The 21,484-nt window shown below is 31.5% G+C and overlaps 1 protein-coding gene across 1 annotated transcript in view; it reads right to left on the bottom strand.

The window, feature by feature from the left end:
• LOC117175499 overlaps positions 1 to 21,484 on the bottom strand; it is a 135,689-nt gene that overhangs the window by 109,060 nt on the left and 5,145 nt on the right. Inside the window, 3 exon segments of the mRNA XM_033365206.1 lie at positions 16,605 to 16,814; positions 17,689 to 17,918; positions 20,839 to 20,961. Coding sequence (XP_033221097.1) covers positions 16,605 to 16,814; positions 17,689 to 17,918; positions 20,839 to 20,961 — 563 coding nt within the window.

The raw sequence follows: 21,484 nt of genomic DNA on the forward strand, positions 1-21,484 counted from the left end.
TTTATATAAAAGTTCATTTTTTGATTGAAAAACCTGCTGTTGTATTTTAGATTTGGAATTCATCTCGTTTGGGTAAAAACTCAATTATTTGGTTGATAAATTAATTATTTTGTTGAAAATGTAACTATTTTGTAAAAAAAAGTCCTCTTTTCTGTCAAAAATCTACTTTGTTACAATTTTTTAATTTTATTTGATGGTTCATCTCTATTGTTCAAAATTTAACTATTTTGATGAAAATATGTTTTATGTGTTGTTGAAAATAAATTTTTATAACTGACAATTAATCTATACTATTTCTGGTTAAAAATTGACCTTTTTTATTTAAAAATTTAACTGTTTGGTTAAAGAAATGGATCTTTTTTAGTTAAAAGTTCAACTTTTTGGATGAAAAATCATGTATCTTCTGAAAAATTCGCCTTTTTTGCAGAAATTAAATTGTTTTATGGAGAATTCATCATTTTTGATAGAAAATTAAATTTTTCGGTTGAAATATCAACTGTAAATATTTTTGGTTGCAAAGTCTATTATTTTGTTGTAAAAGCAACTATATTGTCAAAAATTAAAATAATAATTTTTGAGTGGAAAATTCGATTATTCATTTAAAGTTGAACTACTTAGTAAGAAAATTAATTTTTTTCTTATTAGGGATTTATAATAATAGTTGAAAATTCAACTATTTGCTTTTAAATTAACTTTTTTGTTAAAAATGTTACTGTTTTGAAAAAAAATGCATCTCTCGGGCGTTAAAAATCAAGAATTTGATAGAAAGTTAAACTATTTGGTCGACAATTAAAATTTTTCTTAAAAAATCATATTTTTGGTTTAGAAATTCAACTTTTTTGTAGATAATACTCTTTTTGACTTTAAAATTAAATAATTTCGTTGAAAGTTCATGTATTTCGTTGAACATTGATCTTGTTTGGTAGAAATTTAATCTGTTTGGTTGAAAATTTGTCATTTTTGGTTAAAAATGCAATTGTTCGGTTGAAATATCAACTGTACATCTTCTTGGGTTTAAAAATCAATTATTTCACTAAGACTTGAACTACTTTGTACCAAAAATATGGTTTTTTAACAAAGTTTTATAATTATGCTTGAAAATTTAACTTTTTGGTTGAAAATTGAACTCTTTGATTGAAAGCTCATTTTTTCGCTTAAAAAGTTCAACCTTTTGTAGATAATTCATCTTTTTGACATTTAAAATAAATAATTTCGTTGAAAATTCATGTATTTTCTTAAAAATTTGTCTTGTTTCGTAGATCATTAATTTTCTTGGTCGAAAATTCATCTTATTGGTTGACAATTTAACAACTTTCTTGAAAATTCATTTTTTCTGTTAAAAATTATTTTTCTTTATCTGAAAACGCAACTATTCTGGGATTGATTAAAACTTAATCGCGTATATTTCTTAAGTTGGACAATCGTTATTTTTCATAGAACCTTAATCTTCTTGGTCGAAAATTCACCTTTTCCCTTGAAAATTGAACAATCAATTTTTTATCAGTTTTATCTGGAAATCGAACTATTCTATTTTTTGTTGAAACTTTATCCTGTACATTGTATTAGTTAAAGCACCAATTATTTGATAGAAAATGAGTTAATTCGGGTAAAAAGTAAACTTTTTCGTTGAAAATTTTTATATTTTGTTAATTAGATTTTTTTCGTAAAATCATCCAAAGTAAAAGCAAAAGAGAAAGTTTCTGCATGAATGAACCTCAATTCTGATAACACTGTAATGCGTTTAAAAGTTTAAAAGTTTAAAAATATTTTCAAATCATCTACTTAAATGACTCACGTTTTTTTTAGGGTGGCCGCAATTTTTTATAAGGAAAATCCATCCAATCACCGTCCAATCTATCCAATTATCTCTCCTTTTCTTTAAAGAAATTATTTACAAATTCAAAATAAGTTCGATTTAAATTGTTTTTTCAAATGTTCAGGTCAATTTTTAACTTTTTCGGTTATGATTTTTTTTAATTGAAAGAATTTTGAAATAAAATTTTGTTAATTGAATTCAAGGTGTTAAGATTAAACAAATAATTGATTTTACAAGATGATTCTGAATCCGTTCAAAATTAAAGAATTAATAGATATTAGTTTTTAAAATTATTTTGAATTATAACTTCAAATATTATTTCAGTCTAAAAAAATTATATTTTTAACCCATTCAATTTGACGAAAAATCATGCACTGAGAAAAATAAATTTCAAAATAATGCCAGTGATGCAAATTTTCACTTCAAAAACATGTCGACAACTGTGAAGGATCAACCCGTGCCTGATATCAAATTATTTAACATAACTTTACCCAAAAGAACCTGATCTCACCTAACCTGAATTAACAGAAATTTATTGAACTACACGTAAAGCTCTGGAAGCATATTTTCCCAGTAGCAAATGTGTGCTACATCGAATGGGTCAACTCGAGCCTAACCTAACCTAACCTCACGAAACACAATTAAACTGATTGTATTGTCCCGTTGTGTTTGCGGTACCGTTTCATTCGGCTTCGGCTTAACCTACATAGAGGTTTAACCTATCCTAACCTAACAAAACCTGACCTAGCCTAACCGATTACGCTGGCAACCTTGTTCTTGCGTACTTTCATATTTTGACATAAATAGCAGTAAATGTCTGGAGTTTCGTAACCGCTTGTTACTACGAGTAGCATTATTCGCCTGTGTCTGTAACCGGGGCACTTCCACGTGGTGACGGTGGGCAACGGATCCACATTGACTGAATCCCTGGGTAAACAGCGTTCATGCCGTCATGGCAGACACAGGTAAAAAGTGCATTACGATGCAGGGAAAACCCCCAGTATCGGCTTCGAATCAGGGTGGGAAAGCGGGCTCTCCGACGTCGTCATCATGCAACCGTAACTCTTCATCAATGGATCACTTGGTTGGTGTAGAGTCTCATGCTACAAGGAAAAAAAGCGCGAGCATTTCTCAATCGCATGCCTGCAAGAATAGCTCAGATTCATTCTGTTACATTTGCAATAAATATGAAGTGAGCAGTTTGCGAAAATCAATCAACGAGGAAGTGAAAAGTCTTTACGAAAAGTGTTTTGATCGTAAATTGCTGCACCAAGAAACAAAATGGGTTTCAAACGTCATTTGTAATTCCTGCAGACTTATGTTGTATCGTCTAAAAAATTCAAACAACGAAAAGTACCGCAAGTACTCTACACCAACCACATGGACACAACCCGTTATTGCGAAGGACTGCTACTATTACATGAATTCCTTCAAAGTGTTCAACGCCAAAAATAAAAATAACATTTCGTACATTAATGTGTGCACAGTCACAAGAGCAATTGAAATCAATAAAAATGCACGCCAGACTGATTTAAGCGCTTTAGAAGATGATAGAATGGAAGTTGATAGTCAACGACATGGAGACGGTAATGAAACCAGTGATCGAACAGAAAATAGTTCTGAAAATTCCGATGAAAATGACGAAAAAGATGACGAATATGGCATGCATAAAATGAAATGGAAGGTTCCAGTATTAGTGTCGCAACTAGAACTGAATGATTTTATTAGAGATCTTGGATTACCGAAAGACGGCGCTGAATTTGCCGCTTCATTTCTGAAAAGAAGAAATCTTCTAGAGCCAAAGACAAAAGTTTCATTCTATCCCGACAGGGACAAAGAATTCATAAAGTTTTTCGTTAAAGACGAAGAGACGTCTTTAGTGTTCTGCACTGACATTAGCGGACTATTGAACCACTTGAAGAAAAAAGTGTACAGAGACGAAGAATGGCGACCTTTCATTGATTCGCCAAAACGCAGCATTAAGGCTGTTTTACTGAATAACACGAATACTTACACTCCTATCCCTATAGCTCACTCAACGGTCATCAAAGAAGAATATAACAATGTTAAAATGATTCTTGAAAAAGTTAATTACACGAATCACAAATGGCAAATATGTGGTGTTCTCAAAATCATAACAATGATATTAGGCCAAAAATCGGGTTTCACGATAGAGCCATGCTTTATATGCCTGTGGAATAGCAGAGATAGAGTCAATCATTACAGCAAAAAATATTGGCCTTTAAGAGATTCATTTGAACCTGGTTCTCATAATATCATCAACCAAAGTCTCGTTGATCCAGAAAAAATTTTACTACCACCCCTCCACATAAAGCTTGAGCTCATGAAGCAATTTGTCAAGACGTTAGACAAAGATGGAGAATGCTATAAGTATATATCCCTTAAATTCCCTAATGTTTCAGACGCTAAATTGAAAGGAGTCTTTGATGGACCACAGATTCGAATATTGACAATAGATACTAATTTGGTGAGCCACATGACGAAAATTGAAATGGACGCTTGGGAAAGTTTTAAAGCAGTAAACGCAAATTTCCTCGGTAACAAAAAAAGTCCAGACTACGAGAATATAGTTGCGAAAATGATAAGAAACTACAAAAAGTTAGTTTCCAGAAAATGTTGGTGATTTCAGGGAAGAACAAGGGGAACGTTTTCATCAAGACATAAAAGTGATGGAACAACGATATCAGGGTATATGGGACGAGGTCATGATGGCTGATTTTTGCTGGATGTTGAAAAGGGAAACGAATGAAGGTCTTAAACGTAAGCGTAACCCTTTGCATCGTTCCTTCGAAGAAAAAAGGACACGTTACAGCAGGCAGGAAATAGACTGAAGTAGGTCTATAAATCAATTTAATTACGATAAAAAGGAAGATAAAATGTAAACGCGAAAGATAGTATAAATATATCGCTTAAGTATAAGAAAATCAGAGAGAGAAAAATTTGGAATAAAGCTCTTATTCGTTTGCATGTTTAAGTTACAGTTCTAGATTTTAATTGATACAAACATTGTCAGGTTAATTGAAATGTGGTCAATTCTACTTGTAGTTCTAAGTTTCTTCAAATGAGTAATGTGCCTCTAAATTTTTAACCACCTGTAGTACAATGAAATGAATTTTATTGTGTTACAACGGGAACACTTAAGTTATGTTGCGTTAAGCATAATTTCGTTAGGTTCTGTTAAGTTAGATTCATTTGTAGGTTAAAATCGAGTTAACCTATTAAATATAGCACACATTTAAGACTGAGAACCGTACGCTTACATAGCTACACGTATGGTTGAATTTAATTCGTCTAGGTTAGGTTCAATAAATTTCTGTTAATTCAGGTTAGTTGAGGTCAGGTTCTTTTGGGTAAAGTTATGTTAAACAAGTTGATATCAGGCAAGGGTTGATCCTTCACAGTTGTCGACATGTTTTTGAAGTGAAAATTTGCATCACTGGTATTATTTTGAAATTTATTTGCCTCAGTGTATGATTTTTCGTCATGTTTTGAGGTGATGGCTCAACCATGACACGATGGATGATTTTTGATACCGAATTTGAATTGAGCGCCCCAAAATCCACAGGAATACGTGTGTCTTGTTACCAGATCCGCCCACTTTTTTTTGGTGTGGCTGTGTTATTAGCAATATTTGACCGTTCATTCAAAACAAGCCATTATAAACAACTATTAAAAACTATACACATTTGAACAGAATGGTTCAAAATAGAAAGCCTTGAATTGTTAAAATTGTAGTGAGCTAAATTTTAACTTTGAACGCTACAATTTTAATTTAAAAAAGATTCAAAATTAATTTAAAATTTGAAACTATTTCAAGTAGTTTGAAACACTATGTAGATTTTTGCAGATTTTGAAAAAAATTAAGCTTTTTGAGAGTTGTAAAAGATTTAAATAGAACAACATAAATTGTAGTGATTGCTAAGAAAATTGAAAATGAGTTTTTATCTTGGAAACTCAATTTTAAGTGATTATTTGAAAAGATTTAAAAATTTTTTTAAAAAAGAATCAGGATGATTTTAAAGCATGTTTTCATTTTGCAGTTTTTTTTAATTTCAGGGAAAAAATCTAATTAACAAAATATATGAATTTTCGACCAAAAAGTTTACTTTCAACCAAGAAGATCAATGCGCTTTTTTTAAAAAACGATTTACCAACTGAACCTATATACACGATTAATTTCTAATCAACCCTAGAGTAGTTACATTTTCAGATAAAGAAAAATAATTTTTAACAGAAATTATTTATTTTCAAAGTCAAAAGGATGAATTATCTACAAAAAGTTGAATTTTTCAAGCGAAAAATATGAGTTTTCAATCAAAGAGTTCAATTTCCAACCAAATATTTCAATTTTTAACCATAATTATGAAACCTTGTTAAAAAAAAGGGATTTTTATTACAAAGCATTTCAACTCTTAGTGAAATAATCGACTTTTAAACCCAAGAAGATGCACAATTGATATTTCAACCGAACAATTGCATTTTTAACCAAAAAGATCAAATTTCCACCAAACATGGTCAATTTTCAACAAAATACATGAACTTTCAACGAAATTATTTAATTTTAAAGTCAAAAGGAGTATTATCTACAAAAAAAAGCTGAATTTTTAAACCAAAAATATGATTTTTTGACAAAAATTTTAATTGTCGACCAAATAGTTTAACATTCTATCAAATCATTGACCTTTAACGCCCAAAAGATGCATTTTTTTTAAAACAGTAATATTTTTAACAAAGAAGTTAATTTAAAAGAAAATAGTTGAATTTTCAACCATTATTATGAATCCTTAATAATAAAAAAATTATTTTTCTTACTAAGTAGTTTCACTTTCAGTGAATAATCGAATTCCACTCAAAAAATATTATTTTAATTTTTGACAATATAGTTGCATTTACAACAAAATAATAGACTTTGCAACCAAAAAATATTTACAGTTGATATTTCAACCAAAAAATTTAATTCTCTACCAAAAAGTATAAATTTTCCACAAAAAATTTTAATTTCTACAAAGAAAGACGAATTTTTAACAAAATACATGATTTTTCAACCAAAAAGTTGAACTTTTAACTAAAAAAGATCCATTTTTTTAAACAAATAGTTAAATATTTAACTGAAAAAGGTCAATTTTTAACCAAAAATGGTATAGATTAATTGTCAGTTATAAAATTTATTTTCAAAAACACGTAAAACATATTTTTATAAGAATAGTTAAGTTTTCATGAGATGAACCTTCAAATAAAATAAAAAATTTTTAACAAAATAGTTTTTGACAGAAAAGGGTACTCTTTTTACAAAATAGTTACATTTTCAGAAATATAATTAATTTTTTGACCAAATACAGGGTTGGGCCATATTCGACGAAAAAATTTGGCAACACTGTAACTTTTGACAGAGATGAAAGATCGAGTAATGACGTAGCGCGTTTGAAGCAGCAGTCTAAGGAGACGCTTGGACGCTTGGGATTAGTAAGTCCCTCACCTGATGAAAATCTTTCATACAAACGATACAATGTAGTCGCAGAAGGCGCAGTTTTCACTTTATTTATTTTTCTGCATGCACGTTGAGTTTTCACAATTGACTTTTTTTTTTGAATGTAAATTTCAATAATCTGAGAGCGTTCGCGTGGAGTGTACTGCTCCATGGCAAAAATCTCCTTAGACTGATGCTTCAAACGCGCTACGTCATTACTCGATCTGTCATCTCTGTCAAAATTTACAGTGTTGCCAAATCTTTTCGTCGAATATGGCCAATCCTGTATGTATATCATTTATATTTTCTACTTGAACTAACGTAACCTCAAAATATGCGCATATAAAGTGGAGCGCGAAATATTCGAATCATGAAAATCACCAATTTCTTGAATTTCCTTGAAATGCATATCAAAATACAAAAGGAAGACTTTTATAATATGATATAATATAATATAATTATAATATTAACATTAATAATATATATAATAGTATTAATATAATATTCTACATCTGAAAAAACATAACCTCCAAATTGAAGCATCGAAACCTGGAAATATTCAAATAACAATTTCTTGATTTTATTTGAAAGCGGATCAGGGTATAAATAGAACCGCCAAAGTTTTCCGACCGGCTATCGTGCACGTTCGCATTTTCAAATTCAGAAGAGGGGAAATGGGTTGCGCGCGCAACCCAGTCATTTATTCGTACCTACTATGTTCACACGGACATAGACCTCTGATAGTAGTGGACCACATCTCGTTTCAGATCTGGGATCACTGCTCCAGTGCAGAATAACCGAAAACCATGGACATAGGAAACAAGAGACTAGGCATGCCATTGCGGGGGAGATGCAATGAGGGGGGAGGTCCGCCACCTTTTGATGTCCCGCGACAAACATAGCAGCGCCCACATTTTTATATTTTCATGCACAGTTTATCGGCAAAAATGCTCGTGCACATAATCAAATGGCACATCGTAAGATGGCGGCTCTCCCCATTCATGGAATTCTGCCCCCTCTCGTGGATTCAACCCCGCTCGCACAAGTTAGGATGACATGCCTAGTCCCGTGTTTCCTATGTCAATGCCGAAAACCCTATTACTTACCAACCTGACTTTGCACGCGGTGGTCTTGTGAATGGGCCTTGATGCTTTTGATGCTGTTCTTTTCAAGTGCGCTCTAAACGAACCTATTTGGGTTTCTACAGGTATCTATTGAAGCTCAAGTTCCAAATGACACCAACTTTAATTTGAGGCGCAACATGAGTGAACCCCTATTTTTTCTGTGTTACTGGTTTTACACAGTTCTTAATAGGGCTCGCATAAACCACGAGACCCAATTTTTAGTGTTTCATTCGAGTGATGTTTGACCAGAAATATACTAAACAAGAAAAGGTCTCGTTCGATTGTCAACATTATAGTCTCGGCTCGTCTCGTTTCCACGAAAGTATTAGTTTAACCGAGCGACGTCAATTACTTTATTGCAGACTCCTTGCGAGGTAAATTCAGCCGTCGGGTGCAAGAACTAGTCCGACGCTCGAACATGCGTATAAGTATTGTCCGCGCGTCTCAAAAATATAAAATTTTGAAAATCAACTTAAAAAAAACTCGAATAACAAAGAATAAGAAAATGAAACCTTTTCCCATTACGTTTTTTTGTCAAACGTTTATTTTTAATAATAAAAGCGACATATCGAATAAAAGTTTCTCTCTGATATAATTAAGTTTCAAAACTTAAATCGTTCTAGCTCGGCTGAATATTATTAAAATGAGTTCGTATGTATAGGACTTATCCAAAATACTAAAGCAACGCCTAAGGATTCATGAGAAAGTTAAAAAACGCTTATTGTTTAATAATATTTAAATGCGAAATGAAGTTAGTCGATAATTGTGTTTTCTTTGTTTGGTGTATAGAAAATATCTAAGTAACATCGAGTTTCAAACAACTTCCAGTGAGTGTTTCGAAACTCGAAGTTACCTAGATACTTTTTACCGGCGAAACCAAAAAAAAACACAATTATCGACTAACCTCATTTCGCAATATTACGCAGAGTTAGAAGGATTTAAGTTTTAAAACCTAATTAAATTAGAGAAAAACTTTAATTCTTAAAACTAAACGTTTGGCAAAGAAATTTTCGAATAGGAAAGGTTTTATTTCCCTTTGCTTCACAATTCTAATTTTTTTTTAATTGTTTTTTTTTTATTTTGAAAATTTTCTAATTTTGTTACGCGCGGGCAATAATTTTACACGTGTTCGAACGACGAGCTGGTTCTTGCACCCGGCGGCTCAATTGTTTCTAGTGTCCTCTTCTAAATTTAATTTTTCGTATAATTCAAAATAAGTAGATGACGAGGTGATGCGTCAGGATTAAAACAAAAGATACACCGAGTATGCTATATCTAGAGATCCTCTAAGGTGCGTTCCAGGCGACCACCCAGGTGAATTGGTGGGTGAAGTAAATAAGTGGGCGGAGTTTACTAAGGTGAAGTGGAAGGAGAATGGTAGAATGAACGGCTTCGAGTGTGCGTCGGGTGTATGTTTGGTGAAAGATAGTTGAGGTTACGTTACACAAAAGTTTAAAAAAATTCAATAACAGGATAAGAAGATTTTAATTGCTGCTTCAGTAATAAGGTCATTGTTATTACAAATAGTGATGTGTGCAATAATAGTGGAAAGTGATCAAGATACTAAACTTTAGATGATGAAGATACTAAATTTTAGTCTACTACTAAACTTGCGATTCCCGCCACTTCTACCCGCCATTTCCACTGTTCACTCACTTTCACCTACCTAGTTTCAGTGGGTGAAATAGTCACCCGTCGAGTGACCCCCACTCTTCACCCGAGTGACCACTGAACGGTTCACCCGAGTGAAGCTCAACACTCACCTAACATCGTGGAACAGCTCAGAGTGCACCCGAGTGCACCCGGGTGGTCCCCTGGAACGCATCCCTAGGGAGTGTTGAGACACGTTTCCCCCTCCAATAGTCGTTGCTGTACCGAAACTTTGATATTTTCATGGGGCGCGAAAAGTTTGAACAGTTTTATTTTTCATTAACTCTTTTGTTTATGAAACTTTTGAAGTATATGTGTTTCGAAGTGAATATTATTTTCCCCTAACCTTAATAACTAACCTTTCCAATAATTTACAATGTTCTTGTTTGAGTGTTGTCTCTATTCTGTATTAAATCCGTTTAAAAATAAAATTGTAATTTGAAAATAGCGCCAAATCATGCCAATCAAAATTCATGAAAGTTTAAGTAGTTCCGGTACAGCGGCACCAATCAGTTTTGGAGTACCCCGTGTCTCAACTCTCCCTTGGGGATCTCTAGACATATCGAAAAACCTTTTGGGAGCCGAGGGAAGTTGAGCGATGTAACCGATTTTCTCTGCGCGAATGCAACACTTCCAATTTTTACCTATTTTTGACTCTCCCCCACCCCCATGTCGTTCACAGTGGTATACGCTTCGACCCCCCCCCCGTCTGCTAAGGTGCTGCGTGGTTTATGGACGGCCCCTAAATAAAAATTCATGTATTTTCTTAAAAAATGTTTTTTGTTTGGTAAAATATTATTCTTTAATATAAATAAAATATTATTAAAATATTATTCCAAAATATTTTTGGACTTATTATTGTTATCAGTCAACATTTTTCTGTTTTCTGGCCATGCGTTTCTTTTTAACACCTAAGTGTAAAACCACACGACTATGATTGGGCATCCCCCTCCCCCAAGTACTCCCGCGTGGCCATTCGTCGAACCCCTCTCCCTCCAAAAAACCACGTGGTTTATGACAGGCCCCTAATTTTTTATTGAAATCCTGATGAAGCCCTGCGTCATATAGACGAAACATTTAATGAATCACTAAATTAATCAATAATGTTCCGAAAATCGAAATCTAAACACCATTTATTATTATGTAACATGGTTAAAAACCTCAAGATGATTTAAAGGAATTTTAACATTTCGAGGTAAATAAAAACTTTAAAGGAACTTTTGCAACAACCACATTTAAAGTTGGACTTAACATGTATCTCAAGCATGTGCAAAGTACCTCATTGCAGTGTCAGAATTTTACACTCGTAAGCACTAACCTATTATAGGCACTTGTATCACAAATAGCTATTATTTACATTTGCATTAAAAATGCTGAAATATTGATACCTAATGGACACTACTAAAAGTGCGGAATTTTTTTCTAATTTTTAAAAATATATGAAATTTGACATTCCTTTTTTAAAAGCCAAACTCAAATCTCACTACCTTCATTTATTTAATTGTCTTTTATTTCTTTAACATCGTATTTGTTTACTTTTCTTGTAAAATAATTAAACACTTCACAAATAATAAATATTTAATCATTTCGATCCAAAAAACTCCCTTTTTAAAAGTATATCACCTCTCGCCTATTTGACATTTTTTAAAGACCATATTTTTATTTAATAATATAAGAATAAAAAGTTATCGCGAAATAAACAATCTAAATGATATGTACGATTCTGCAAACGAGAACCGAGAAAAATACAACAAAGGTAGTTTTTTGTTAAACAAAATTACTTAACATGAATTATTTGTGGAGTCTCAATAAATTATATGGGAAAAGGTAATAATATGTTTTCACGTAAATAAAAACCAAATAAGAATAACATTGAAAAAAACTGAGGATGCTAATATTTGCTATTGCAACCTTCCGCATATCAGTCAAGAACTTTACCGGTGGACTGCTAAGACTATTTTAAAGATTTCTTTTACATCTCATATTAAGTGCTTGTAATTTTTCCGCGTCATTTTTCTCAAAACTGAGTAAAAAGGTCATCTTACCGCTTGAGCAAATGAGTGCCCTGATAATAAGCTCCACAAAATATACGAATAGAAAAAAAAGAAGTCTGGCCCTTACTTCTCCGTAATCTTAGGTTATGAGTGCACTTAAATTTAAAAAAAATGGCTCAAAATAATAATATAATAATAGGCTGAGTCTAGTCATCCCGAAAAATTTGGGAAAATTGGGGAAATACCCATTCCTAATTTCGAAATGATGAGAAACTTCGATAATACTAACATAATAACTTTCCGATATTTTGCACTGTTTTCGAAATATTTTCATACACCTGATTAAATTGAGGCAAAAGAAAAGAAATGATACTAATGTTTAAGTTTAGAGCATTTGAGAGAAAAACGATTTACAACACATGAAACCGATCAAATAACAAAATTTTTTCAGTATCCATTAAAACAATAATTTTAGAAAATTTAGTAAAGATATAGAAATGAAAGATTAAAAATCGGCTGTGAAATTAAAAACAGTAATCTTTTCTAAAATCACATGAAATTTAATTCTTTCATCAAAATTTAAGTAAACTTTAAGTGTGCCACTTCAATTGAGAAAAAAATGATTTAATGTTGTTGTAAAATTTTTGCTAAAAACTAAAAATTGTCGAAAATACAATTGGAATAAAGCTCCTACTAAGAATAAATAATCTCAGATTCTTTATATCTGAAAGTTTTGCCTGGCTTTTTGCCTAATAGCAGCGATACTTTGGATCAAACGAAAAGTACTTTTACTAAGGTCGCCATCCTTAATCAAAATTGCAGGCTGCTTTTTTCACAGAATCAGTGAGGCATCTACAGAAAACTCTGTGAGTTCAGGCGAAAGTCACAAAGTTCCGGATAAATGAGCCAGTGAAAGTTCTCATACTAAGAAATAATCTTAGGATTTTGGTTGAATAAGGAAGTAGGTGTAACACCAAGATGAAGTTTCTGATATATATGTGAATGCTGTATACATATATTTATATATGACTAGACGCAAACTCTATACCAACGCACTCTGCCAATTCAAAGCAACTCAGTGGAAACAAAACCGCGACTGTGTAATCACAAGGCAATTAAGTGGCAGAAAGTCCTTTGCAGCATGCGTTAGAAGTGCTTGAAATAAGCCGCACATAAATCATTATTTCAGCGAAAACACCTACCTTCCTCACAAGCCCCGTAACGCATAACAAAATCATTGACCTTTATGCCACTTTTTATACTTTAGAAGATAATCAAGTGTTCTCTTATATATTATTACCTTAGTAGCCAATTGTAAATAATTGAATTAGCAACCGCAGATTTTAAAAAAAAAACCTAACTCAAGCCAAAGATTGACAAGAATTATACGTCATTCTTTAAGTCCAGCAAAAGGACAAAACATGATAATTGCTTTCAATGGTTTTTGAATGATTTATTGATTTAATAATGTACGTATTCTCAGTCAAGGTATTTAAAAAAATTAGACTGCCTTTGATAAAGATTTATTAGTTTATGAGTTTGAGTGACTTATTTCAAGTTATTTCTATTTTATTTTTAATTGAGACTTAGTTATTTTTATTTGAGACTTATAAAAAAGTCTCAAGTTAAGTCTGATTATTTCCTTCAATTGAGACTGATTTCTCTGCTGATTTGAGACGTACGTCTAATTTTAGGTATATTGCATTTTTAACAAAATAGTTGAATTTTCAAACAATAAGCATCAATTGTCTTCCAAAATATATGAATCTTTAACCAAACAGTTCAATTTACAACAAACAAAAATATTATCTTTAAATCAAAATATTACATTTAGAATTAAATAACTAAACTTTCAAACAAAGGAGAAACAATTTGAATGAAAAACTTGAATTCTCAATATTCAAAGACGAATTTTCATTCATGGGGTCAAATTAACAAAAAATATTGTCTTCAACCACAAACGTTAGACATTTTTAACCAAATAGGAAAATCTTCAAACCTAGCAAACAAGTTTTTTGAAAGATAGTTGATTTTCCAATCAAGAACTTTTTTACCGAAAGGATGAATTTTCAATTTAAAAAAATTAATTTTCAACATAGCAGTTGAAGTTTCGACAAAAAAATTACTTTTTTAGAAAATAGTTAGATTTTAAACAAAATAACTTATAATATAAATGTTCTAAATAATAATATAATAATAGGCTAAGTCTAGTTGCGTCTCGAGAAACCGAGAAAGTTGGCCAAAGAAAATTTTAAAAAAATTAAACTTCAACGAAAAAAGTTGCATTTTTAAATAAATAGCTGCATGCTCAAGCTTAAAAGACGATTTTTTTAGCAGACAGTAGAATTTTCAGCCCGAAATGAATTTTTTCTACCCGATAAGACTAAATTTCAACAAAACAGATAAGTTTGGAACAATATAATTTAATTATGCACAAAATAGTGTTCTCAAATAAAATTATGTATCTTTAACAACAGCAAAATAAATTTTCAACAAAACAGTTTAACTTTTTGGTAAGTGTTTGAATTTAAAAAAATAATATTAATTGTCAATGAGAATGATATCAATTATGTGAAATATGATATTTGAAGGAAAAGAACAAATTTAATTTAAAATTAAAAACAGACGAAGTTAATCGAAAATATGAATTTTTAACAAAATAGCAGAATACTTAACCAAAACAGATTAATTTTCATTTCAAAACTTGCCTTTTTGAATGAAAAAGCCTACATTGCCACAAAGAGCGATGAGTTTTTAAACCAGAAAGACGATTTTTTAACGAAAGTATTGAATTTACAACCAGTAAAGATTTTCCAGTGTTGAGAGAATAGTTTTTTTAACCTAATTGTTGAATTTTTAAACAAATTGTTCAATTTTCTCCCTAAATATGAGAATTTTCGAGAAAAAAAACAGTTAAATTTTGCAGTCAAATAAAGTTGATTTCTAAACTAAAGACTATAAATTTTCAACCAAAAATGGAATAGTTGAATTTTTAGTTGGAAAAAATGAGTTTTAACCCAAAAAAGCTAATTTTCCAGAAAATCATGAAATTTTCAACCGAAGTTATGGATCGTAAAGCTAATGAAATACATTTTAAGAAAGTAGTAAAATTAACTCAAGTAGTTGAATTTATAATCAAGGAGATCAATTTTCTACGAAAAAAGATGAATTTACAACAAAATGTATAAATTTTTAACCAAATTGTTTAATTCTCAACTAAAAATAGTTCAATCTTCAACTAAATAGTATAATTTTTAACCAGAAAAGGGTTATTCTAAACAAAAAATATAATAGTAGACTTTTTAATGGAGAAAATTTAATTTTTAACGACGTAATAAATATTCTTATTGGTTCTATTAATTCAGTACACAAGCAAACGAAAGAAAACGAGCAAAGGGTAAGTTTCTTGAAAAGTGGAGAAAAAAGAGGAATTCTTGAAGAAATAGGTAATGAGGGGAATAGAGGGGAATTGAGGAAAAAGAGCGAAGTCTGCGCTTAAATGTTTCAATTATAAAATAAAATACTAATTGTCATTTTTGAAGCAATTCAAAAATTTGTTATATCCATTTTAAGAACCATACAATTTCTAAAAATATAATTTTCACAGGGTGAGTTTTATGTCAGTTATAGACAATTTTATTTCCATTGCTACAAGATCCCCAAGAATCGCATAACGCAACTCAAGATCCAAGATATTCAATATTACGGATCAGCTTCACTCGCCTGGCGAGAAAAATCCTATTGAAATTCAATTCACAAGTTCTCACTTTCCTTTTTCAGAGCCGAACGACCATCAAACATTGGTAAAAGAATTCCCCTGTGACCCGTGCCTAGAATGATAGTTTTTCATGGGAAGGGTAACAAATATAGCAAACTCGTATTGTTCATTTGTGCTTAATCACACGGAATGCCTGGCAAGAACCGGAGAAAAGTCTTAAATTCATCCAACTTTTCTTATTATGCATTCCAAACTTTTCACGCTCGACTGAAATGATCCGACGTCACCTTTCGCATAAAATCTAAATTCGTTTGAATTCAAGCGGGTGCAAACTCTTTCTGTTCAAAAATTCTGTTTTGAGAGTTAAATAACTTTCTCTGTATTCCAAATCTTTTAGTTTATTCCTTCAAGTCATATCTGAGTTCAAGATAATTAATTAAATTTTTAGTAATATATTTTTCATAATGTATGTAACTCTGAATGTAGAAAAACCAGATTTCTTTCTAATAACGAGGAAGATGAGGACAAGATACATAGAAATAAGAAAAATTATATAGAAAAGGACCTGGCAAAGGACATATGCCGGAAAATATCTACATCTATGATATAAAGAGACGTCAAAGAACCCAAGAAATGTTAAAGAAATGCTATGGTCTGGAAAAACATTCTGAATCATGATTAGCCAATTTTTATGACGTAAGTTGAATATAGTCAATATTTTCTGAATTACTAATACTGATCTAGAATATTTTTTTCATTTTTTATCATTTTTTTAAAAGGCCTCGTGCTAGATTTTGAATAGCAAGAAACCTACTTTTCGTTTTAGGCGAAGATTTAAAGGTCGCCTCCCTTGCAGCTGATCGACTATTTCCTGCAGCACAGAGTCTGTAAGAGAAGGAACACTTTCATCAGAGTAATGTTGGGACATAATCATCTCCACAGCTGGAACTCGAATCCTCCATAAAGTGGCTCGATCCTCACAACGAGCCCCAGGGTAAGGCCCTACAGCTGTTGCATACATTCCCTGTAAAAACAATGAAAGTCAATAACAATTTCTTCCCATCATCTATCCATTCTTTGCTCAACTCCTTCCATTCAATCATTTTCCACACCTCCTGATACCCTTCACCCTACCCGTTACTACTACCCCCCATTATTACCTTCTCCAAGCCACCTCTTGCCTTTCTCCTAATCAATTTTTCCTTGTCCCTTCCTCTCATCCACACCACTTCCCCCATCGCACATATACTCCATTGCACTTTTCCAATTATCATATCACTCTCCCTCGATATTACCCTCCCACTCCACCCTATACATTTTCCCACATCTTCCTAATCCACCCCTTTCACTCCCCATTCATCTTCTCACACCTAACACCTTTTTCGAAAATAATTTTGTTGGACATTTGAGAAATGTAAGACTATACAAACGTTTCTTGGTGCCTTATAGTTGTTGAGAAAAAAATATCGGTAAAATAGCAATCGGGAAAATATGATATGGCCATAATTAAACAATCCACGGCTAACTTAGATAACGGAAAACGGAATTTTAGTTTGTAATGAGCGGTAGACGAAAGCGCTTCACCGAGGAAATCCTTTGATGCTTTGAGGTTTTGAGCTCTCAGCCACAAAGCAACTGGACCACACGTTTAAAATTAACAACTTACTAGCAAACCAACCCTTTTAATACTTTATATGAAGTGGTTAACCGGTTAATTATGAATGTATTTTGAATAGACATCAGAGGAATCTTTCAATCAAACACTATATTATCCTAAATCTTCAATGCCATATATTGAAAAAAAACGTATAGTTCGTTTGAATGAAAATGTGAATGTTTTTTATTCTTTAAATTAATGAAAAGTAATTAAATTTTTGTAAATTTTAAAATAAACTTACGGTTTGTGTTGCAGTGTAATGAAGCAATGCATCACAATGGTGAAGCGGTACTCGACGAGGATAATCGGCGGTGGTTGACCAAGAGGAAACCGCAGCACCAATCAACAGCCTCACTTCGACATCCTGGGATATTGTACCATCCAATCCTATCCTCAAAAGAATTCCACTGCCATCCTCCACTAAAGCGACGCGATGTTCCCTTGGCTCTGGTGATTCTGTTGCTGAAGTGGCTGGATGCCAAAAATAAACATTTTAATTTTTACATTCTTATTCATGAGAGTTTAATGTAATCGTCCAAATTTTCATTCTCTAATTTTTAACGTATTTTTACGTTTAAGCACTCAGAGAGTCCGAAAATCATCCAATGCTTTCGGTCTGTCTGTATGTCTGTATGGTTATCTGAATGTTTTAGCCACGCTACTTTTGAAGGATTTGTCTAATTGAGTCAGCCTTTGATAAACTTTTTAAGGGTCCCAAAACTTTAGAGCATTCTCAAAATTTAAGGAAACAAAATTGGTTTCGAATTTCAGAAATTCTTTGCAAATTATCCCAATGTCATTTTTAATTTCGATAAAAATTTAAAAAGTGATTTGCTATTCAGTTCCAATTTATAACTTTATGCCAATGAGAATGTGCCCGCATTGTGGACATATTTTTTCATTAGAAGCGTAGCAGTAATACCATTGGATTAGTATTACCTACTGATATTTTGATGCGCACTTGAATTTAAAAATTTTTAAGAGTTGGAGAGCTTCAAGGAAATTCAAAATAATTGAAAGTGAATCAAGAGAATTTAAAAAATTAAAGAAAATGTAAGGGAATTTAAAACATATCAATAAATTGAATGAAATGCGAATGAATTCAAAGAATTAAAAATTCTCAAAATGATTCAAATAACTCGAAACGATTTAAATTAACTAAAGTGAATTAAGAAAATATCAAATTAATTCAGAATAATTAAAATAAAATAAGTACATAAAGCTGGAGTACAGGCCATTCAAAATTAGGTAATGATTTTTCCTGATAATTTAGACACCTATCCCCCACATGTAACGATTTTTCTATAGCTAGAGATGTAACTTCGAGACTGATATAACACTCAAAGCCTCCCCCCTCCCAGATAGAGGCGTTTAGTATTTTTTGCATGACTCGACACATGAATGTAAGAATCGTAAGGATTTCATGAAATTGATAGAATTCGAAATAATTCAGGGAATTCAAAATAAATCAGAAAAATCAATATGATTGAAAAGAATTTAAAGAATTAAAAAATCACAAAAAAAACTCATTGAACTCAAAACGATTCAAACAATTCAAAACAACCCCTACCCCTCTCCGAAAGGCGTTACGTAATTTATGAACGGCCCAACACATGAAATTAAAATTGAAAGGATTCCAAAAAATTGAAAGAATTCAAAATAATACAAGTGTTTCAAAATAATCCAGCAAATTTAATATGATTCGATAGATCAAGAATTCATTTGAATACAATCTATTTTATTTCATTTATTTGAAAGAATTTACGAAATTTCAAAAAACTTATGAGGAATTATAAAGAATTTAAAAGAATTATAAGGACTTCAAAATAATTATAATTAACCCAAAAAAATTATAAAGAAATTTGAAATTTTATTTATATAAATGAAGCAAAAAACTTCAATCAACTCGCTAGTGTACAATTGAAAAATATAAATAACCTCTCTACCTAAAAGTTTCAGACTTTCGCAAAGCATTATAAACAGACTATAAGCGAAAAAGTTTCAGAGTAGGAACTAAATATGAAAAAATCAGATTTTTCATTGAGAATCCGCTTAAGAAACTCACTACAATTTTTTAAAATTTAAAAGAAAGTTTCAGTTATTCCGGGAAAATTTCGATCTAAGGATTTTAAAAACTGTTTAGAATTTGTCTATGCTCGCGTAAATGTTAAAATAATTGTGTCTGTGCTATTTTTAGTTTCAAGTAGGAATAGAAAATTCAAAATAAATTAAAAGTTCCTGCTGCATGCAGAATTTCTTCTTTGATGAACAAAAAATGACTTCTTTTAGTTACGGTTATGTTTAGGTGAGACCACCCTTTAACGGATAATGATCCTACAGTAGGTAATCATGAAGTATAAGTACAAATATACGAAAAATAATAAATTCTTATATCAATATCTTAACACGTATCTTGTCTTAACTATTAATTACATTGAATAATTATTTTATGTACATTAGTATTTTAAATTAATGATTATCTACTGTACGATCATTATTGCCTACTATAGTTTGGTCTTAATTACAATAATTTTCAATAAGTTGAAAGGTAATGCAGAGGAAATAGTAATGTTTAAAAAATCATTTCTTGACAAAAACAAATTTTTTTACCTCAATCTCTGTATTTTTTTAATGTACACTCGCGAGATAAGTAAAATTTTTCACTTTGTTCAGGTAAATATTCACAAATTATAAACAGTGTCTTAGTTTAAGAAAGTGGTTTCAAAGAGAAGAAAAAAGTCCCCTGAATATTTTTCGGAGGCGAATCTAATGATGTTTTTAGTTTCATGATCGGACCGTCAGTTTGTTCCTAATTACTTGCTGTGGATTATTCCGGAGACGAATGCAATGATGTTTTCGGGTTTTCGATCGGACTCTTAGTTTCTTCACAATACTTTGCAAAAGTCTGAAATCCATAGTTGTAGGAAAGTTGAGGGTCTTGAATTCGAGAGATTTCAAAAATCTGTCGTGTTGAATCTAAATTCAGTAGTCACTAACGTCGACACACTTCGATAATATCAACAATAAGTTTTACTGCTGAATATTAATTATTATTCTACGACAATCTAAATGTTATTAATTCTCCAGATTAGTAGCTTTAAGGAAAACTCAAGATCTTCTTGACAGGAGATTTGTGAAACACAAAACTTAAGCGTAATACAAGTCATATCGAGCAGTTTAATTAAATTATTTTGCTTGGAATTAAGGAAAACAAGAGAGAAAGCCTGCCGGATAATATAATGCAACAGCTGGAACCGCTCTGCGATAACTTCAATATTGCCGTTGAATTTGAATTTCATGTATAAGTTCAGAATAAATTCGTTAACTCAGAATTAATTTCCTGTTTTAAAGTTTAACCTTTTAAAAAAATGCAATACTTCTAGAAAATTACCATTCCCGTAGAAAACTCTGCAGTGGTTTGGCTGCTTCAGAATTTTGTCCAGGACTTCTGCATCGACGATTTGGCCAGGGCAGTAGAAAATCTGTTCATCTCCACTTTTAACTTCATTGGAAACTGATAAAGAAAAAAAATTGACAGAACTTATATCATTCTTATAGAAATAATATTTTGATTTATTACTCTTGAACCTTCTCTGGCTGGGGGTTCTTTAAAAACTGCGTCACGCTATTTTAAAAACGTTGTTCACTACTCTCTTTCTTCGTCACAAATCATCACACTAAAATGGTATCTAAATAGGTCAATATAGTGATATTTTACGACAGTACGAGAATAATAGGGGAACAAAATTCTTTTAAATAAAATAAATGTACAGGTACCATATTGAATTCTATTTGAAGCGATTAGAATTTGAAATCTAAATATATTGCATTTTCCAAGAAAATGGTTGAATTTTCAACCAAGAAAGATCATTTTTATCCAAATAGTTGAATTTTCAAGAAACAAACAAATTTTCAACAAAGCACAAACACTTGCAATTATAGACAAATACAGTCTGTCAAGTTAAAGCGTGGGTGGCTTTACTCGCAGTCGGTAAGGTGTATCGACATGATTTTGGTGTCAAAATATTAAGAAGAGC

Source organism: Belonocnema kinseyi, chromosome 6 (genome assembly GCF_010883055.1).
Source record: "Belonocnema kinseyi isolate 2016_QV_RU_SX_M_011 chromosome 6, B_treatae_v1, whole genome shotgun sequence".
Classification (NCBI taxonomy): Eukaryota; Metazoa; Arthropoda; class Insecta; order Hymenoptera; family Cynipidae; genus Belonocnema; species Belonocnema kinseyi.